At 47.4% G+C, this 14,792-nt stretch overlaps 1 protein-coding gene across 2 annotated transcripts in view; it reads left to right on the top strand.

The window, feature by feature from the left end:
• The window catches only part of FBLN5 (fibulin 5), an 85,201-nt gene that overhangs the window by 362 nt on the left and 70,047 nt on the right, over positions 1-14,792 (top strand). The window contains exons 1-4 of one of the 2 annotated variants that reach the window (XM_081227711.1): positions 77-369; positions 3,549-3,603; positions 5,781-5,832; positions 9,839-10,093. In XM_081227711.1, coding sequence (XP_081083837.1) covers positions 314-369; positions 3,549-3,603; positions 5,781-5,832; positions 9,839-10,093 — 418 coding nt within the window. In that variant the 5' untranslated portion in view covers positions 77-313. Of the gene's footprint in view, positions 1-76; positions 370-3,548; positions 3,604-5,780; positions 5,833-9,838; positions 10,094-14,792 lie in introns of those variants that run through there. The other variant, XM_081227712.1, reaches the window with a different exon arrangement.

Raw genomic sequence — 14,792 nt, 5'->3', positions numbered from 1 at the left:
CGCCTCTGTAATTTCCATCTTGAAGCCTTCTTTTGGGAGTGGGTATTTTATAAGACAGTTTCAGAAGCCAGCATCCGACAGAGGTCGGCAAAAATCTCAGAGCCTGATTCTTTCTTTCTTTTCCGAAAGGGCAGCAAATTTGTGTGCCGTTTAAAATTTTCTTTTAAGTTTTTTTTTTTTTTTTTAATTTGAGAGATCAATTACTAGTTCACTAGCAATTATTTTGCTGCATCGGCTGCTGGACAAGCGAACGGGCTAGCTGCACATCCCGGGGCTGGATTTGCTCTATGTCTGTGTGGGATTCTCAAAGGGCATGCGACCCAGAAGTCTCGAGCCAATGAAAAGTGGGGACTGCAGACAGAAATGCATGTAAGCAAACATTTTGATATTCCTTAAGGAAATGGAAGTTCCAGTCAAGTGATCGTTAAAGCTTGAAGAATTTTATCTAGATTACATCTGCAGTTTTTATCCAGCGCACTCTTGAAAACATAGCTGATTTAGACAAAGTGTGTGTGTGTGCGCGCGTGCGTGCGTGTGTGTGTGTGTGTGTGTGTGTGCTGAAAACGAAGCTGTAATCCTGTCATCCTGGATCGGGGACCAGCACTTCTTTGACAGACAGCCCTGAGATTCAGCTGGTCCCCCACCTCCATCCCCACGCCCACCCCCACCCAGCTTTCCTCCGCTTGAGGATGGAGCCCAAAATAGGTGGACCCACCTGCTTTTGAAAGTTCTGGGGACCAGTTATGAGCATCAAAGGATCCCCCAAATTCTTATAGTTAATTTATTTTGGAGTTTTCTGGAGTTTTTCATGACAAAGTGCAGCTATGGGTGACGCTGTGAGAGCAGCAATGCTTGGATGTTACGTCGTTTTTGGGAAACCGTCTCACTGAAGCCTGGAGCTTACTTGGCCCCCAGGCCCCAGCTGTGGCCCTTGCCGGAGGCCGGGCTTGAGATGGGCTTTCTCAGAGGAGACCTGTCCCAGGACTGCCCTCTAGCCAAAGGGAGTAGGGGAGGTGGGGTAGGGGGAGAAATGGGTTAGCATGCCTTTTCCACTAGGTCTTGAAGTCCACTGCGTTGTCGGCCTGTCCTGTCTCCAACAAAAACGAGACGGGGTTTTATAACCAACCAAAAGGAAACTTCATGTGAAGAAACAGGAAAACGTTGAAATTCATAATATACAGCCTGGAAAAGAAATTTGTTATTGTCCTTTCATTCCTTCCAGATATAAATCTGGCTGTTGCGAATATCAAAAAGCCCTGGGATTTGGCTCTGTGCTTTATAAGGTCAGAGCTGTCTCCAGTGTTCTAGAATCTGGCTCACGCAGGCACTCAGATGAAAGGAAAACTTACGGGCTTCCAGGGTCTTTATTCTTTGGATTGAGGACTAGATGAAGGAAGTGGGCTTGCCTCTCCCAACACCACATTAGGGTCCTGTTTCCTCTGGATGTCACCTTAATTCTGGGGCCCTCCAAGTACCCCAGCGTTGCTGATTCATATGAGCCTTCTGTCATGGATTGAGTGAGTTTTGCAGTCTATTGAATGCTCTTTTTCTGAAGGGAGGGATTGTAAAGTGAAGGTATACATTGACAGTAACAGGTCACTAAATCCAACCAGGTGCCAGGTCCACTGAATTACTGAAGAAGCCTTTGAGATCACCTCCTCCAGGAAGCCTTCCCTGACCTTCCATTCCCTACCCACAGCCTGGCTCTCCTGGCACTCAGTGGGCATTTCTATCAGTGCCCTAACCAAAGGGTGTAGACATTATTGGTTCACGTGGCTCCCCCACCAGCTCTCCAGGGCAGCATCTGGGTCATAGTTTTGTAGTTTTTCTGCCTACCTAGGGTCCATGCTCACAGCTAGTAATTGCTCAGATAAACTCCTGTTGAACTCAATAATAACAGCACCAGATAAAGCTCTGTATTTGCATAGATTTTTTTAACCACCTTAACAATTTTCAAGTGTCCAGTTCAGTAGTGTTAAGTACATTCACAGTGTTGCTCAATCAATCTCCAGACCTCTTTTCGTCTTGAAAAACTGAAATTCTACACCCATAAACACCTCCCTAATCCCTCCTCCCCCTGCCCCTGACACCCACCGTTCTGCTTTCTGTCTATAATTTTGATTGCTGTCAGTCCTTCATATAAGTGGAATCCAACAGTATCTGTCTTTTTGTGACTGGCTTATTTCACTTAGCATAATGTCCTCAAGGTTCATCCATGTTGTAGCACTTGTCAGAGTTTCTTTCCTTTTTAAGGCTGAATAGTATACCATTGCATGTATATAACACATTGTTTATTCATTTGTTGATGGACACTTGGGTTGCTTCCACCCTTTGGCTATTGTGAATAATGCTGCTATGAACATGGGTGTACAAATATCTCTTTGAGACCCTGTTTTCAATTCTTTTGTATATATACCCAGAAGTGGGATTGCTGGATCATATAGTAGTTCCATTTTTAATTTTTTTGAGGAACCTCCAGGCTGTTTTCCATAGTGGCTGCACCAACGTACATTCCCACCAACAGTGCACAAGGGTTCCAGTTTCTCCACACCCTCACCAGCTTTTGGCTTTTTTGGTTGTAGCCATCCTGTTGGATGTGAGGTGGTATTATTGATTTTTTATCTTTAAAGCTAATTGGCGACCACGATTCTGTTGTATAGCAGCTTGTGAATGATGAAGCATAGAAATCGCAGGTTCAGGGCTTGGTGGCTTATGCAGAAACACAGTTTATTGACACCTCCTCCTAAGTGTCAGCTGTGCTCCTTCTTGGGGCTGCCCAGGTCCCCGCGTCCTCTCCTCCATCAGGGTCTGTGTGAGGCGCACTCCGGGAGCACGTGCGTCCCTTCCCCGTGACGCCTCTGTTCCATGGAGCTCACGTGCTTCACGTTTGTACTTTCCTTTCCTCTCCTCATCCGAGGGCACGACGGCTCCTTCACACCGTGGTCATTTCAGAATGAAGATATTCAAAACTCAGGCAGGTCCCCTTGTGTCAGGAGTAAAGGCCAAGCAGCTGGTGAATACATTGTTAATACCATGGCGGTGGGCGTTAGATTTGTTCTTTGAAGCAGCAAGACCCTTTATTTTAAAAAGTGCCACCGAGGGCTTCCTTGGTGGCGCAGTGGTTGAGAGTCTGCCTGCCGATGCAGGGGACATGGGTTCGTGCCCCGGTCCGGGAAGATCCCACATGCCGCGGAGCGGCTGGGCCTGTGAGCCATGGACGCTGAGCCCGCACGTCCGAAGCCTGTGCTCCGCAGCGGGAGAGGCCACAGCAGTGAGAGGCCCGCGTACGAAAAAAGAAAAATGCCACCGAACACATTATCCCAACATATGAAACCAGTGGAGGGGGCACGGTTCTGTTTGGGGTGGTTGAGGTATCTGGAGTTTCCCCGACCTCTCTGGAGCATCACCTCCCATCCTCCTGCCCAAAGACAAGCACAAGGTGAAGTCATCATTGTAAACACACAGGCAGTGCGAGAGGCACGTGTTACCCCAGACCTGGGTCCTGGGAGTATCCTGAGCATTTATATTGACTTCTTGCTCCTCCACAGGATACTCACTGTGACCATTCTGGCTCTCTGTCTTCCAAGTCCTGGGAATGCACAGGTAAGACTTTTATTTTGTTACTTATCAGGAAGTGTGTTAAAAACCAGGGCGAGGGTGTTCAGCCACGCATCGTAGTGTTTACCTAAACCGAGCTCTTCACCGTACAGAGATTAAAGCTGGGGCTCAGGGAAGTTGAGACTTGCCCCCAGTGACATAGTGTATAAGTGGCAGGGCTGGACCTCGGTGTCCCGGTTCCCAATCCAAGACTCTTATAATCAGATCATGCTGCCTCATTTCTGTCCCTTTGGTGGGGCTGGGGGTCTTGACTTAGTGTAAGTGTTAAAAAGTCAAGCGTGTTCTAGTGTTTCTGGGCAGTGGTGCCCCTTCGGTGCCTGCGTGTGGCCCACGTGGGTGGGTGTGGCTGACATGCAGTTGTGAGGCATCTCAGCGCCCAACCCGTGAGGACCCACCTCTGGCCCGGACCCCTGGGAGGAGTGTGTAGGGGGAGCTTGGGTTCCTGGGTGGCTGTGCAGAGAAGCCTGCACCATCCCTGATTTTACAAAGTGACGGTTGTGTCAGCCCTTGAGAAATGTGGACAGATCCCTCCTGAGGAGCTCAGGGCAGCCCCTCTGCATCTCCAGCTCAGAAATGAGAGAAGCCCCACCTCTGAGCAGGGCTGAGGGGCCATGTAGTCAAATGGAAATGCACATTCATTTGCATGAACCTATAGAAGACATTACAAAGTCACCACCACAGCCTCTCTAACAGTGGGTTACAGCTCAACAGTTCAGAGCCCTGAAATGGAACCAACAAAAATCTCACTAAGTAGACTGATGGTCTCCCAAACTTCCAGGGTATAGGAGGGAAATCTTAGAATTTCAATTCATATTTATTTTGATCACACCCTTTAAATGTTTTTTCCCTTCATATTAAGAATTTTGGAATATATTTCACTGGAGGTGGAAAGAATCTTGGGAAGACTACCAAAGACTTTTAGACCTTGGAAGGACCTTGGTGTCCTCTGATCTAGCTCTGTGGTGACAGTTAACATCTAGATGCAGAGGGGGCGCAGGTTATAGTATAGTGTTTATTGCACTATAGGCACTTTACATGCACTAACAATTTAGTCCTTACAACCACTCAGAAGTAAGTAGTAGCCTCTCCACTTTACAGATGAGGAGACTGAGGCATAGAAAAGTTATGCAGTGAATAGGGGCTAGAGTGAGAATTTGAAGCCAGGCAGTGGACTTGAACCCACACCTGCACTTAGTTGGTGAGCCAGAGCTGCAACTCAAGTCTCTTGGTTTCCTGAACTTTATGGCACCACCTCCTGGCTCATCCGCTCCATTTCTTTGTCCCCAAGGCCCTAAGGTGCCTGAACCCACTCCCAGGAACGCAGGCTAAATCTATCATCTCCACAAACCAGCACATAGCTCAGGGAAGTTGAACCCCATAAACCGTAGGGAAGGCCAGGGAAGGGACCCCCACAGGCAAAACCACACCTCCTTGACTTATTCCTATAACATGTCGGCTCTAGGGGTGATTGTTGATCCCATGATATTTTTCTAAATGCATGAAGTTGTAACTCAAGTTGTATGTGAAGCCTGCAGCCCTCAGGGACTTTTGAGACCTGGCAGTCTCTGAAAGCAACTCATCTTTGTGTAATTGTCTTCCTGAGGTTAAAATGGAAGAATTTCCCCAATTCTATTTTCCTTAGAAAACTGACTACATCACTGTGCAGATTTATTTTATACACAGACCTCGTAATCAGGTCGAGGATTTCATAGGGGGTGAAGAATTCATGCCGGGCGCTGAAAAGAGGTTAAATAGCACCCAAAGAAAGAGAGTGGTTGCCCTTAAAAGCAGTCCTATCCTCTCTCAGAAAGGGCTGAGCACAGGGCAAGCCTCACTGGGCAGATCAGATGCGATTAGTATTGCTTTTCATGACCAGAGCAGGAAGAAGTCCCCATAACCATCTGCTAAAAATGGGCGTTTTGAAGCAATGATGCAGGGGCTTAAAAAGTAATGCTAAAGTGTAAAATGATAGTAAGAAAATACCCAAAAAAGGGACAAATAGAGGTTATATAACACAGATGTTGGTATTATAAATGCCTTGTTTCTTTACCCATTTTCCGTACCTCCTGTGATGCAGTTAGAATACTTTTAGAGTGAAAGAAAAAAAAAAAGGTTAAGTGAGCAGAATGACCTCTCCTGTTTCTCTCTCTCCCTTCCTGCAGCAACAATGCACTAACGGCTTTGACCTGGACCGCTCATCAGGACAGTGTCTAGGTAGGAAGCTACTGAAGATCCTTCTCTGGGTGGGGTGCAGGGACAGCCCAGTCACAGGACCATTTCTGTCTCGGCCTCATTCAGTGTTGTCAGATGTGTATCCGCCTTGCCCATGGAAGAAAACAGTGCCATGGGATGGTTGAAATCAAGGACACCCTTCCATTGATCACCTTCTTTGTGCCTGGCACTGGGTAAGCCCTGCGACAGGGCAAAGATGAGGAAGAATTGATCCGCAGCCTCAAGGAGCTCTCCAGCTGTATCAGTTTCCTAGGGCTGCCTTTACAAATTGCCACAAGACTTAGTGGCTTAAACAACACAAATATATGATCTCACAGGTGCACAGGTCCAAAGCCCGATGGGGGTTCTACCAGGCTAACACTGAGGTGACGGCAGGGCGGTGTTCTTTTTCTGGAGGCTTGAGGGAAGAATCCATTTTCTTACTCATGCATATTGTTGGCAGAATTCAGTTTCTGTTTTTTAAAAATCGAGATGTAATTGACATACAACATTGTGTAAGTTTAAGGTATGCAATGTGTTGACTTGATACACTTATATACTACAACGTGATGACCACCGTAGCTTAGCTCACACCTCCCTCACATCATTTCTTTTTGCGGTGAGAACATTCCGGATTTACTCTCTTAGCATTTTTCAAGTATGCAATACAGTGTTGTTCATTATAATCACAATACTGTGCATTATTTCCTTCCAGTTAGAAGTTATCTTCTAACTGGAAGTTTGTACCCTTTACATCTCCCCATTTACCCCACCCCCCCACCCCAGCCCCTGATAACCACCATTCTATTCTCTATTTCTGTAAGTTTGGCTTTTTGGATTCCACACATAAGTGATATCATGTAGCATTTGTCTTTCTCTGTCTGCCTTATTTCATGTAGCATAATGCCCTCAAGTTCCTTCCATGTTGCTGCAAATGGCAGGTTTTCCTTCTTTCTCATGGCTGAGTAATATTCATATGATTATTATTAATATTATATTATTCATATGATGATAATATTAATAACATCACATCTATCTATCTATCTATCCATCTATCTATCTATCTATCTATCCATCCCAAATCTTTATCCACTGATGCACATTTAGGTTGTTTCCATATTTTGGCTGTTTTGAATAGTGCTTCAATCAACATGGCAGTACAGATATCCCTTCAAGATTCTGTTTTCATTTCCTTTGGATATATACCCAGAAGTGGAATTGCTGGCTTATATGGTATTTCTAGGTTTACTTTTTGGAGGGACCTCCACACTGTCTTCCATAGTGGCTGCATGGATTTACATCCCCACAGAATTCAGTTTCTTGTGGCTGTAGGACTGTGGCCCCTGGTTCCTTGCTGGCTGTCGGCTGAAGGCCTTTTGCAGTTTCTAGAGGCCACCCTCTTCCTTGGCTCATGGCCCCTCCTCCATCTTCGAAGCCAGCAAGTTAAGTCCCTCACGTGTGTCTGTCGTCTCGTCTCTCTGACCAGTGCTTCCGCCTCTTCTTCTACTTGTAAGGATTTGTGTGATTTCACTGGGCCCACTCAGATACTCCTAGATAATTCCCCCATCTCAAGCTCTTCTTTTTTTTTAAAGATTATTATTATTATTTTTTAAGAGAACCCTTCTAAAAAATTTTTTATTTATATTTGGCTGTTCATTGCAGCCCGCCGGCTTTCTCTAGTTGTGGCTACTCTTTGTTGCGTTGCGCGGGCTTCTCAGTGCGGTGGCTTCTCATTGTGGAGCGTGGGCTCTAGGCGCACGGGCTTCCGTAGATGCAGCACGCAGGCTCATGGTTGTGGCTCATGGGCTCTAGAGCACAGGCTCTGTAGTTGTGGCGCACAGGCTGAGTTGCTCCATGGCAGGTGGGATCTTCCCGGACTAGGGCTCGAACCCATGTCCCCTGCATTGGCAGGCGGATTCTTAACCACTGTGCCACCAGGGAAGTCCCCATCTCAAGATCTGCTGATTAGCAATTTAATTCCATTCCATCCCTACCTAATTCCCCTTTGCCATGTAACCTAATGTAGCCACAGGTTCCAAGGAAGAGGACAGACATTTTGGGGCTGTCCTCCTAGCGCTCCATCTAGTGGGAGAGTAAACTGTACAGGGTAGAATAAAGTCACTGTCAAGATGAGGTAAAAGCAATCAGCCCTGCAGAAGTAGGGGAGAGAGTGATGCCTTATGTCTGAGGTCAATAAAGAAAGCCTTCACGGAGGTCACATTTGAATTGGGTATTGAAGGATGGATAGGATCCGGAGAAATGGCGTCCCAGGTAGTAGGAAGAGCATCAGCAAAGACCAGGGCATTGGAAAGACATTCAGAGTATAGACGAGTTTGTTGTGGCTGGAGCATAGGGTATAGAAAAGGAATAAAGCCCTCCCCTCGGGGATATTTTCACCTTTTTAATGATATTCGATTCAGGCCAAATCATTTGTAGTCTCTGAGCTTAGTTAGGGTTGAAAAGAATGATGGGTGGTGGGGAAAAAAGCCTTGCCTTGGAAGCTCTAGGCTCGCACTTTGACTTAAGGTGAAGGGGGTTGAGAATGTGCCAAGGGATGCAGAGGGGGCGGCAGCTGTCTTTTGTGGCCCACCAGTTTGAATGACGCTTTCAGGCTGACAGCTAGAAAATGGGACTCCACGCTTCCCTTTCCCGAGGCGGGAGTTGGCACGAGTCTCTCGGATGAGGTGGCTGGAGTGAGCGGTCAGGGTTCAGGCCTCTCTCTCCCAGCCTCCAGCCCCACATGGAGCAGACCCCAAGGCTGGTGGGAGGCCCCGGTGCGCGGGGTCAGGGCAGCTGCTCATGCTGGCGCCTCCGTTCAGGCCTCCCCTGTCCCTGGCCCCGCAAGGCTGATTTTCTAGAGAACCTACCCCCCTGCCACTGCCGCTCCGCTCTAGACACAACAAGCAGAGCACCAGCCTGGCTGGAAACGGGCCCTGTTTGTTGGCACGAGGAAGTCTCTGCTTTCCCAATATGAAGCTAACTCTCGGCCAAGCCTTGTCTTTCTGGATGCCGCAGACTCTTTCTCCCCGCCCAGCTGGTACTTGGAGTAGAAGTGGGTACAATTATTAGGTCCATCCCAGCGTTTCCCGAGTGTCATGTGGACACAAAAGAATACCTGAGATGTTTTTAGGTGATACATCCACAGATAAACAATCTTTATTTTAATCGTTATATATTTATTTTTACTTACCTTCTATTTTTGATCATTGATAGGGTTTTTTTCATTTGCTCTCGTGACGTAAGATGGAAAAAATATGCTTACTTGGGTTTTCTTTTTCTTTCTTTTTTTTTTTTATGTGGCCCATTTTTAAAGTCTTTATTGAATTTGTTACAATATTGCTTCTGTTTTATGTTTTGGCTTTTGGGCCCCAAGGCCTGTGGGATCTTAGCTCCCTGACCAGGGATGCAAACCCACACACCCTGCATTGGAAGGCAATGTCTTAACCACTGGACAGTCAGGGAAGTCCCGACTTGGGTTTTCAATGTGGGCTCATTTAAGAGAAAAGTATTAAGCATGTGACAGTACAGGTTTTTTTTTTTTTTTTTTTTTTTTTGCGGTACGCGGGTCTCTCACTGTTGTGGCCTCTCCGTTGCGGAGCACAGGCTCCGGACGCGCAGGCTCAGCAGCCATGGCTCACGGGCCCAGCCGCTCCGCGGCATGTGGGATCTTCCCGGACCGGGGCACGAACCCGTGTCCCCTGCATCGGCAGGCGGACTCTCAACCACTGCGCCACCAGGGAAGCCCGACAGTACAGGTTTTGGCAGCTACGGCCCAAACATCATGATGATGGTATTTGACGGCTGATGTTTGGGTGACACTTGTCAATTTGATTCAATTCAGCCAATACTTGGGGAGTAGCTGCCAGGCGCAGCCCTACATGTTTGGGAGCAGATGCTGGTAAAGAGCGTTTTGGGGTCCTTCATGGCGTTCTTGGTACAGAGCTCTGCTGAAATTTGCACAGTGTGGCCAAGGGGCCACTAACGCCTGTCCTTTCTGTGGCCCTTGCAGACATTGATGAGTGCCGGACCATCCCTGAGGCCTGCCGAGGAGACATGATGTGTGTTAACCAGAACGGCGGGTATTTATGCATCCCCCGAACAAACCCAGTGTATCGAGGGCCCTACTCCAACCCCTACTCCAACCCCTACTCAGGTCCGTACCCAGCAGCTGCACCCCCGCTGTCAGCTCCAAACTACCCCACGATTTCGAGGCCTCTCATGTGTCGCCTTGGATACCAGATGGATGAAGGCAACCAGTGTGTAGGTGAGTAGCCCAGCGTCCTAGGCTGCCTCTCCATTGGTGAAGGCATCGTCCTAGTCTAGCAGGTCAACCCCAAATGGGAGGTCAGTTCTCATGCAATGAGCCAGTGAAACAACCTACGTGGTACATGGTTCTTTCACTCTTAGCAGCCTGTGTCCCTGGGTACCCTCCCACCTAGTGGGGAGTTTAGTTTACTGTCTTATTGATAGTCCTTCAGAAAGCCAATTTGTTTTTTCTTTATTTTCATCTATCTATCTATCATCTATGTATCTATCTATCGCTCTATCTACCTATCATCTATCTATTTCTATCTATCTATCTATCAATCATTCATCTATGTATCTGTCTATCGATCTATCTATCTACCTATCATCTATCTGTCATCTATCTATTTCTATCTATCTATCTATCTATCTGTCTATCTATCTATCTATTTCTATCTCTCTGTCTATCTATCTATCAATCATTCTTCTATGTATCTGTCTATCTGCCTTTAGATCATATCTATCATCTATCTGTTTGAAGACCAAGGTCATGTTTTCTCTCTTCGATAACAAATATATCTGGTCAGATGCAGTATGTGAATCCCAGAGAGAAGATCTAGAAAGGACCAGCTTTCTAGAGTCTTCAGCATCACTCACCCTCGAATTGAAGGTTTGCTCCTGAAATAAAAGAAGCCTTGAGGGCCAAGGCCAACTGTTCTGGAAAGAAAGTGGGTTCCTTGGGTGGAGACCAGGGTTCTTTTGCCCAAAGGGAGCCTCGCTGATGGGAGCGCATAGCAAGAGTGGACCTTCAGGAGGAAGGAGACGCCACATGCCGTGATGTCCCCAGGCTGTTGGCAAGTGGTGTGACAGGTGCCCTGGTATGCACTGGTGCTCTGTTGGCCAGTGTGGCCTTGGTGGAGGTTTACCTGGGCTCCTCCCTTGTTGCTTCAGCTTTGGTTGGACCAAAACTTTGCAACTGTCTCCAGCTTTGGGAGATGGTCTAGAGTGATGATGGCGCCGAAGTTTTTGATCATGCACCCCATCTGCAAAATCTTTCTGAGCCTGGACCATTACCATATGCATGTTTATAAATTACATGCATATCCGGTTATTCTAATACGGTTGGAGGAGTGTAAAGTGTATGTAAGAAATAGAAAAATTTAAAGGATGTGATCAAAATAAATATGAATTGAAATTCTAAGATTTCCTTCCTATACCCTGAAAGTTTGGGAGACCATCAGTCTACTTAGTGAGATTTTTGTTGGTCCCATTTCAGGGCTCTGAAGTGTTGAGCTGTAACCCACTGTTAGAGAGGCTGTGTTGGTGATTTTGTAATGTCTTCTATAGGTTCATGCAAATGAATGTGCATTTCCATTTGACTACATGGAAATAATATGCAAACAAGTATCTTTCAGAGCTAAAAGGGAAAATTGGATACACCTTAACTAAACTTTTCTATTCTTACTGGTCTCAAGGGGTGTGTGTGTGTGTGTGTGTGTGTGTGTGTGTGTGTGTGTGTGTGTGTGTGTGTGTGTGTGTGAGGGGGTGGGGGTGGGCGGGGAGCTGGCCAGTGGTCACTTTGAACATAGATAAGCGTTCACGGGAAAGAGTAGACTGAATCAAGCCGTGGACTGAAGCACTGGTGGGGAAGATAGTAACGTACTTCCTTATAACCAGTAGAACAATAGGCCGCTGTAACTGGCAGGGACTTTAACAATCTTTAACTGCAGCAGCCTCTTCCTTTTATAAAAAAGGGAATGTGGACTCCACCAAGTTAGGTAATTACGGGAGTCCAGCTCTCCTGACAACCAGACTACATTTTCCTAACTCACCCACGTGACCTCTCTCGTTTGGTAGAAAAGAAATGATCCCGAAGCAAATGCAGAGAAAGAGAGGTTGGGGGTGGGGTGATGCTCTTCCACGATGTCCTGTGGGGCTGGATAAGCTGAGTGACCATGTGCACGTCTTGAAGTGAGGAAGGGGGTGGAGTGACCCACCGAGTCACTCCAGGGTTTCGGGAGGGGCTTCGGGGGGCTGTAGGGCTCCCTGATGTCTTGGGCAGTCCTGCAGGCCCCTTTTGGGGAACAGCCTGGAATGGCCACAGGGCTCTCTGAAGCACCCCCCTCCCTCCCACAGCCCTCTTTCCAGGATCCCAGTGCCCTCGAGAATAAGGCCCGGCTGGGAACCCTGTTTATCTCCTGGTCCCTGTGACATCATGCACTTTTACAGGCCCCAACCTGTCACACGGGAGATGTGGAGTCTTCATAATGGCCCTTTTGTAAGGAGTATACGATCCAGGAACCCTAGGAGGACTGGCACCCGGCCCGTCCACTTCCAAAAAGTTCAGCCTTATGCATTCATAAGTCCCGGGTTCCTTCCAACCTCCCTTCACCCCACCCTGCCTTTTCTGGTTTACACAGCTCCTTCTGGGCATTATGAGAGGGGAAGTCATGGGGAGGGGGCCCCAGAAGGACCGGAACAGGGATGAGAGAGGCGGGCCTGGGAACAGGCCACAGGGAAGCAGGGCTCAGAGACGGGGGAAGAGGGGGGAGGAACCGAAGGAACCGAGAGGGGGACGTTGTTGAAAGGAGAAGCAGGTGATTGGGGTTGTCACTGCCAGAGAAGGAGTGTCCCTGTTTCCCAGAATGTAGGTCTGATCCTGGGGAGGAAGCTGGAGTGAGCAGCTCCAGTGTGATGGGGAGAATTGGGAAACGCTTCTAAAACTTGGGTGTTCTGCGAGAGGAAGACCACATCTCCAGGGGGCCTTCTCCTCCTCTTCCTCCTCAATGTAGAAAATAATCAACAGCAGTAATGACGGCAGCAGTAGGAATAAAACCAAACATGTAGTGCTGCGTGCCAGGATCTTTACCTGAATGAACATGTTGAATCCTCACCACAACCCCTGCGGTAGGACTGTTGTTGTTCCTGTTGGCCCTGAAGCACAGAGAGGTTAAGAATCTGTCCAAAGTCACACAGCAAATGAGGACCGAGCCAGGATTGGAACCCATTCAGGCTCTGGATGAGGAAACTGAGGCTCAGCGAGGTAAAAGTTTGTTCAAGCTTCTCAAGAGTCAGTCCTGGAGCCATGATGAAACACTAGGGCTTTCTCTTGCCTTCTATTTTTGGGAAATATTTTTTTTTTTTTTTTTTTTGCGGTTCGCGGACCTCTCACTGCTGTGGCCTCTCCCGTTGCGGAGCACAGGCTCCAGACGCACAGGCTCAGCGGCCATGGCTCACGGGCCCAGCCGCTCCGCGGCATGTGAGATCTTCCCGGACCGGGGCACGAACCCATGTCCCCTGCATCGGCAGGCGGACTCTCAACCACTGCGCCACCAGGGAAGCCCTGTAAATAAATTTTTGTTCTGTAAAACTTTGAACCTAGGCAAAAGCAGAGAGGTCATTATGAACACTTGTCTACTCTTCACCCAGTTTGGTAATTCTCAACACAGACCCACTCTCATTTCTTCTTTACTCTGACCCAGTGGATCAATTTAAAGCAAATCTCAGGCATCAAATCATTTTATCCTTAAATACTTCAGAATGTATCTCTAAGAGATAAAAGCTTCTTTAAAAAATCATAGTCACAATACCATTATCAAACCTACAAAAATCAACAATAATTCCTTTTTATCATTAAATATCTGGGTGGGATTCAACTTTCCTTGGTCATTTCATAAGTGTCCCCTTTCTATTGTTTTCTTTTAGAATCAGATCCAAACAAGGTCTACAGATTGCATTTGGTTGACAAATCTCTTAACTATCTCTTAATCTTCTTTGTCTCTCTTCCCACGTATTTGTTGAAGAGGCTGAGTCGTTTGTCCTGTAGAATTTCCTGCATTTAGGATATTGCTGCTTGTGTTCTCAGTGTGGTATTTAACGTATTCCTTCAACCCTCTATTTTTCCGTAAACTGGTAGTAGTTAAATCTAGAGGCTTGATCCAATTGAAGTTTAAATTTTTGGCCAACTGTTTCCTACGTAGTGCCCTTGCTCTTTTGTCCTTCCCATGCCCTGGTTTCTTCCCATAAACTGTAAGTAAGTCTGCCTTAAAAAAGCAAGTGGACACTTTTCACCGAGGCTTACTCTTTCTGGGTTTTGGACCCACTTTCAAGGCAGCAATTTCCTGCCTTGTCCCCTGCCTCTGTAGGCTGGGCAGGGCCAGGCTCAGAGCCCGGGTCCCCTGAAGCCCTGAGCTTCCTTGTTGACCTCTCTGTTTGGTGTTCCACTTGGGAGGTGACTAGACCCTGCTCTTTCTGGAACAAAGTTTGGCCTCAGATTTGAGTCCACAAGCCCCAAGATGTAAATCTGGATCATTCAGGACCTTTGCAGGCAGAGTGATGCAGGCAGTAATCCAAGAATTACAGTTCAGGAACCAAGAAAGTTTTTGTCATCAAGAAAACTGGCATCTTGGCTTGGGGGTGCTCAGCACCAGGGCAACTTCCATGAGGGTGGTGGACTCATGTCTGGTTAGACTGTGTCCCCCAGATGCTGGCCCCTTGGGAGATCTGGTGGTCAGCATCTCAGAGGATGGAGAGCCAGATAGACATGGTTACTGGCAAGGAAGAAAGGGCTGATGCAGGAAAGGCAGGATGCTGTGGAGTTAACACTGTTGGTGCTGAAGGCTCAGGGAGGGGTGAGCTGAGCGACTGGGCACCTGGGGTTTGAACCCCCGTTAAGGAACCTTTCTATCGTCATACTGCCTCTGAGAATAGGACCTTTG

Source organism: Mesoplodon bidens (assembly GCF_964165515.1).
Source record: "Mesoplodon bidens genome assembly, chromosome: 3".
Lineage (NCBI taxonomy): Eukaryota > Metazoa > Chordata > Mammalia > Artiodactyla > Ziphiidae > Mesoplodon > Mesoplodon bidens.
This window is presented reverse-complemented; position numbering and strand designations above follow the sequence as displayed.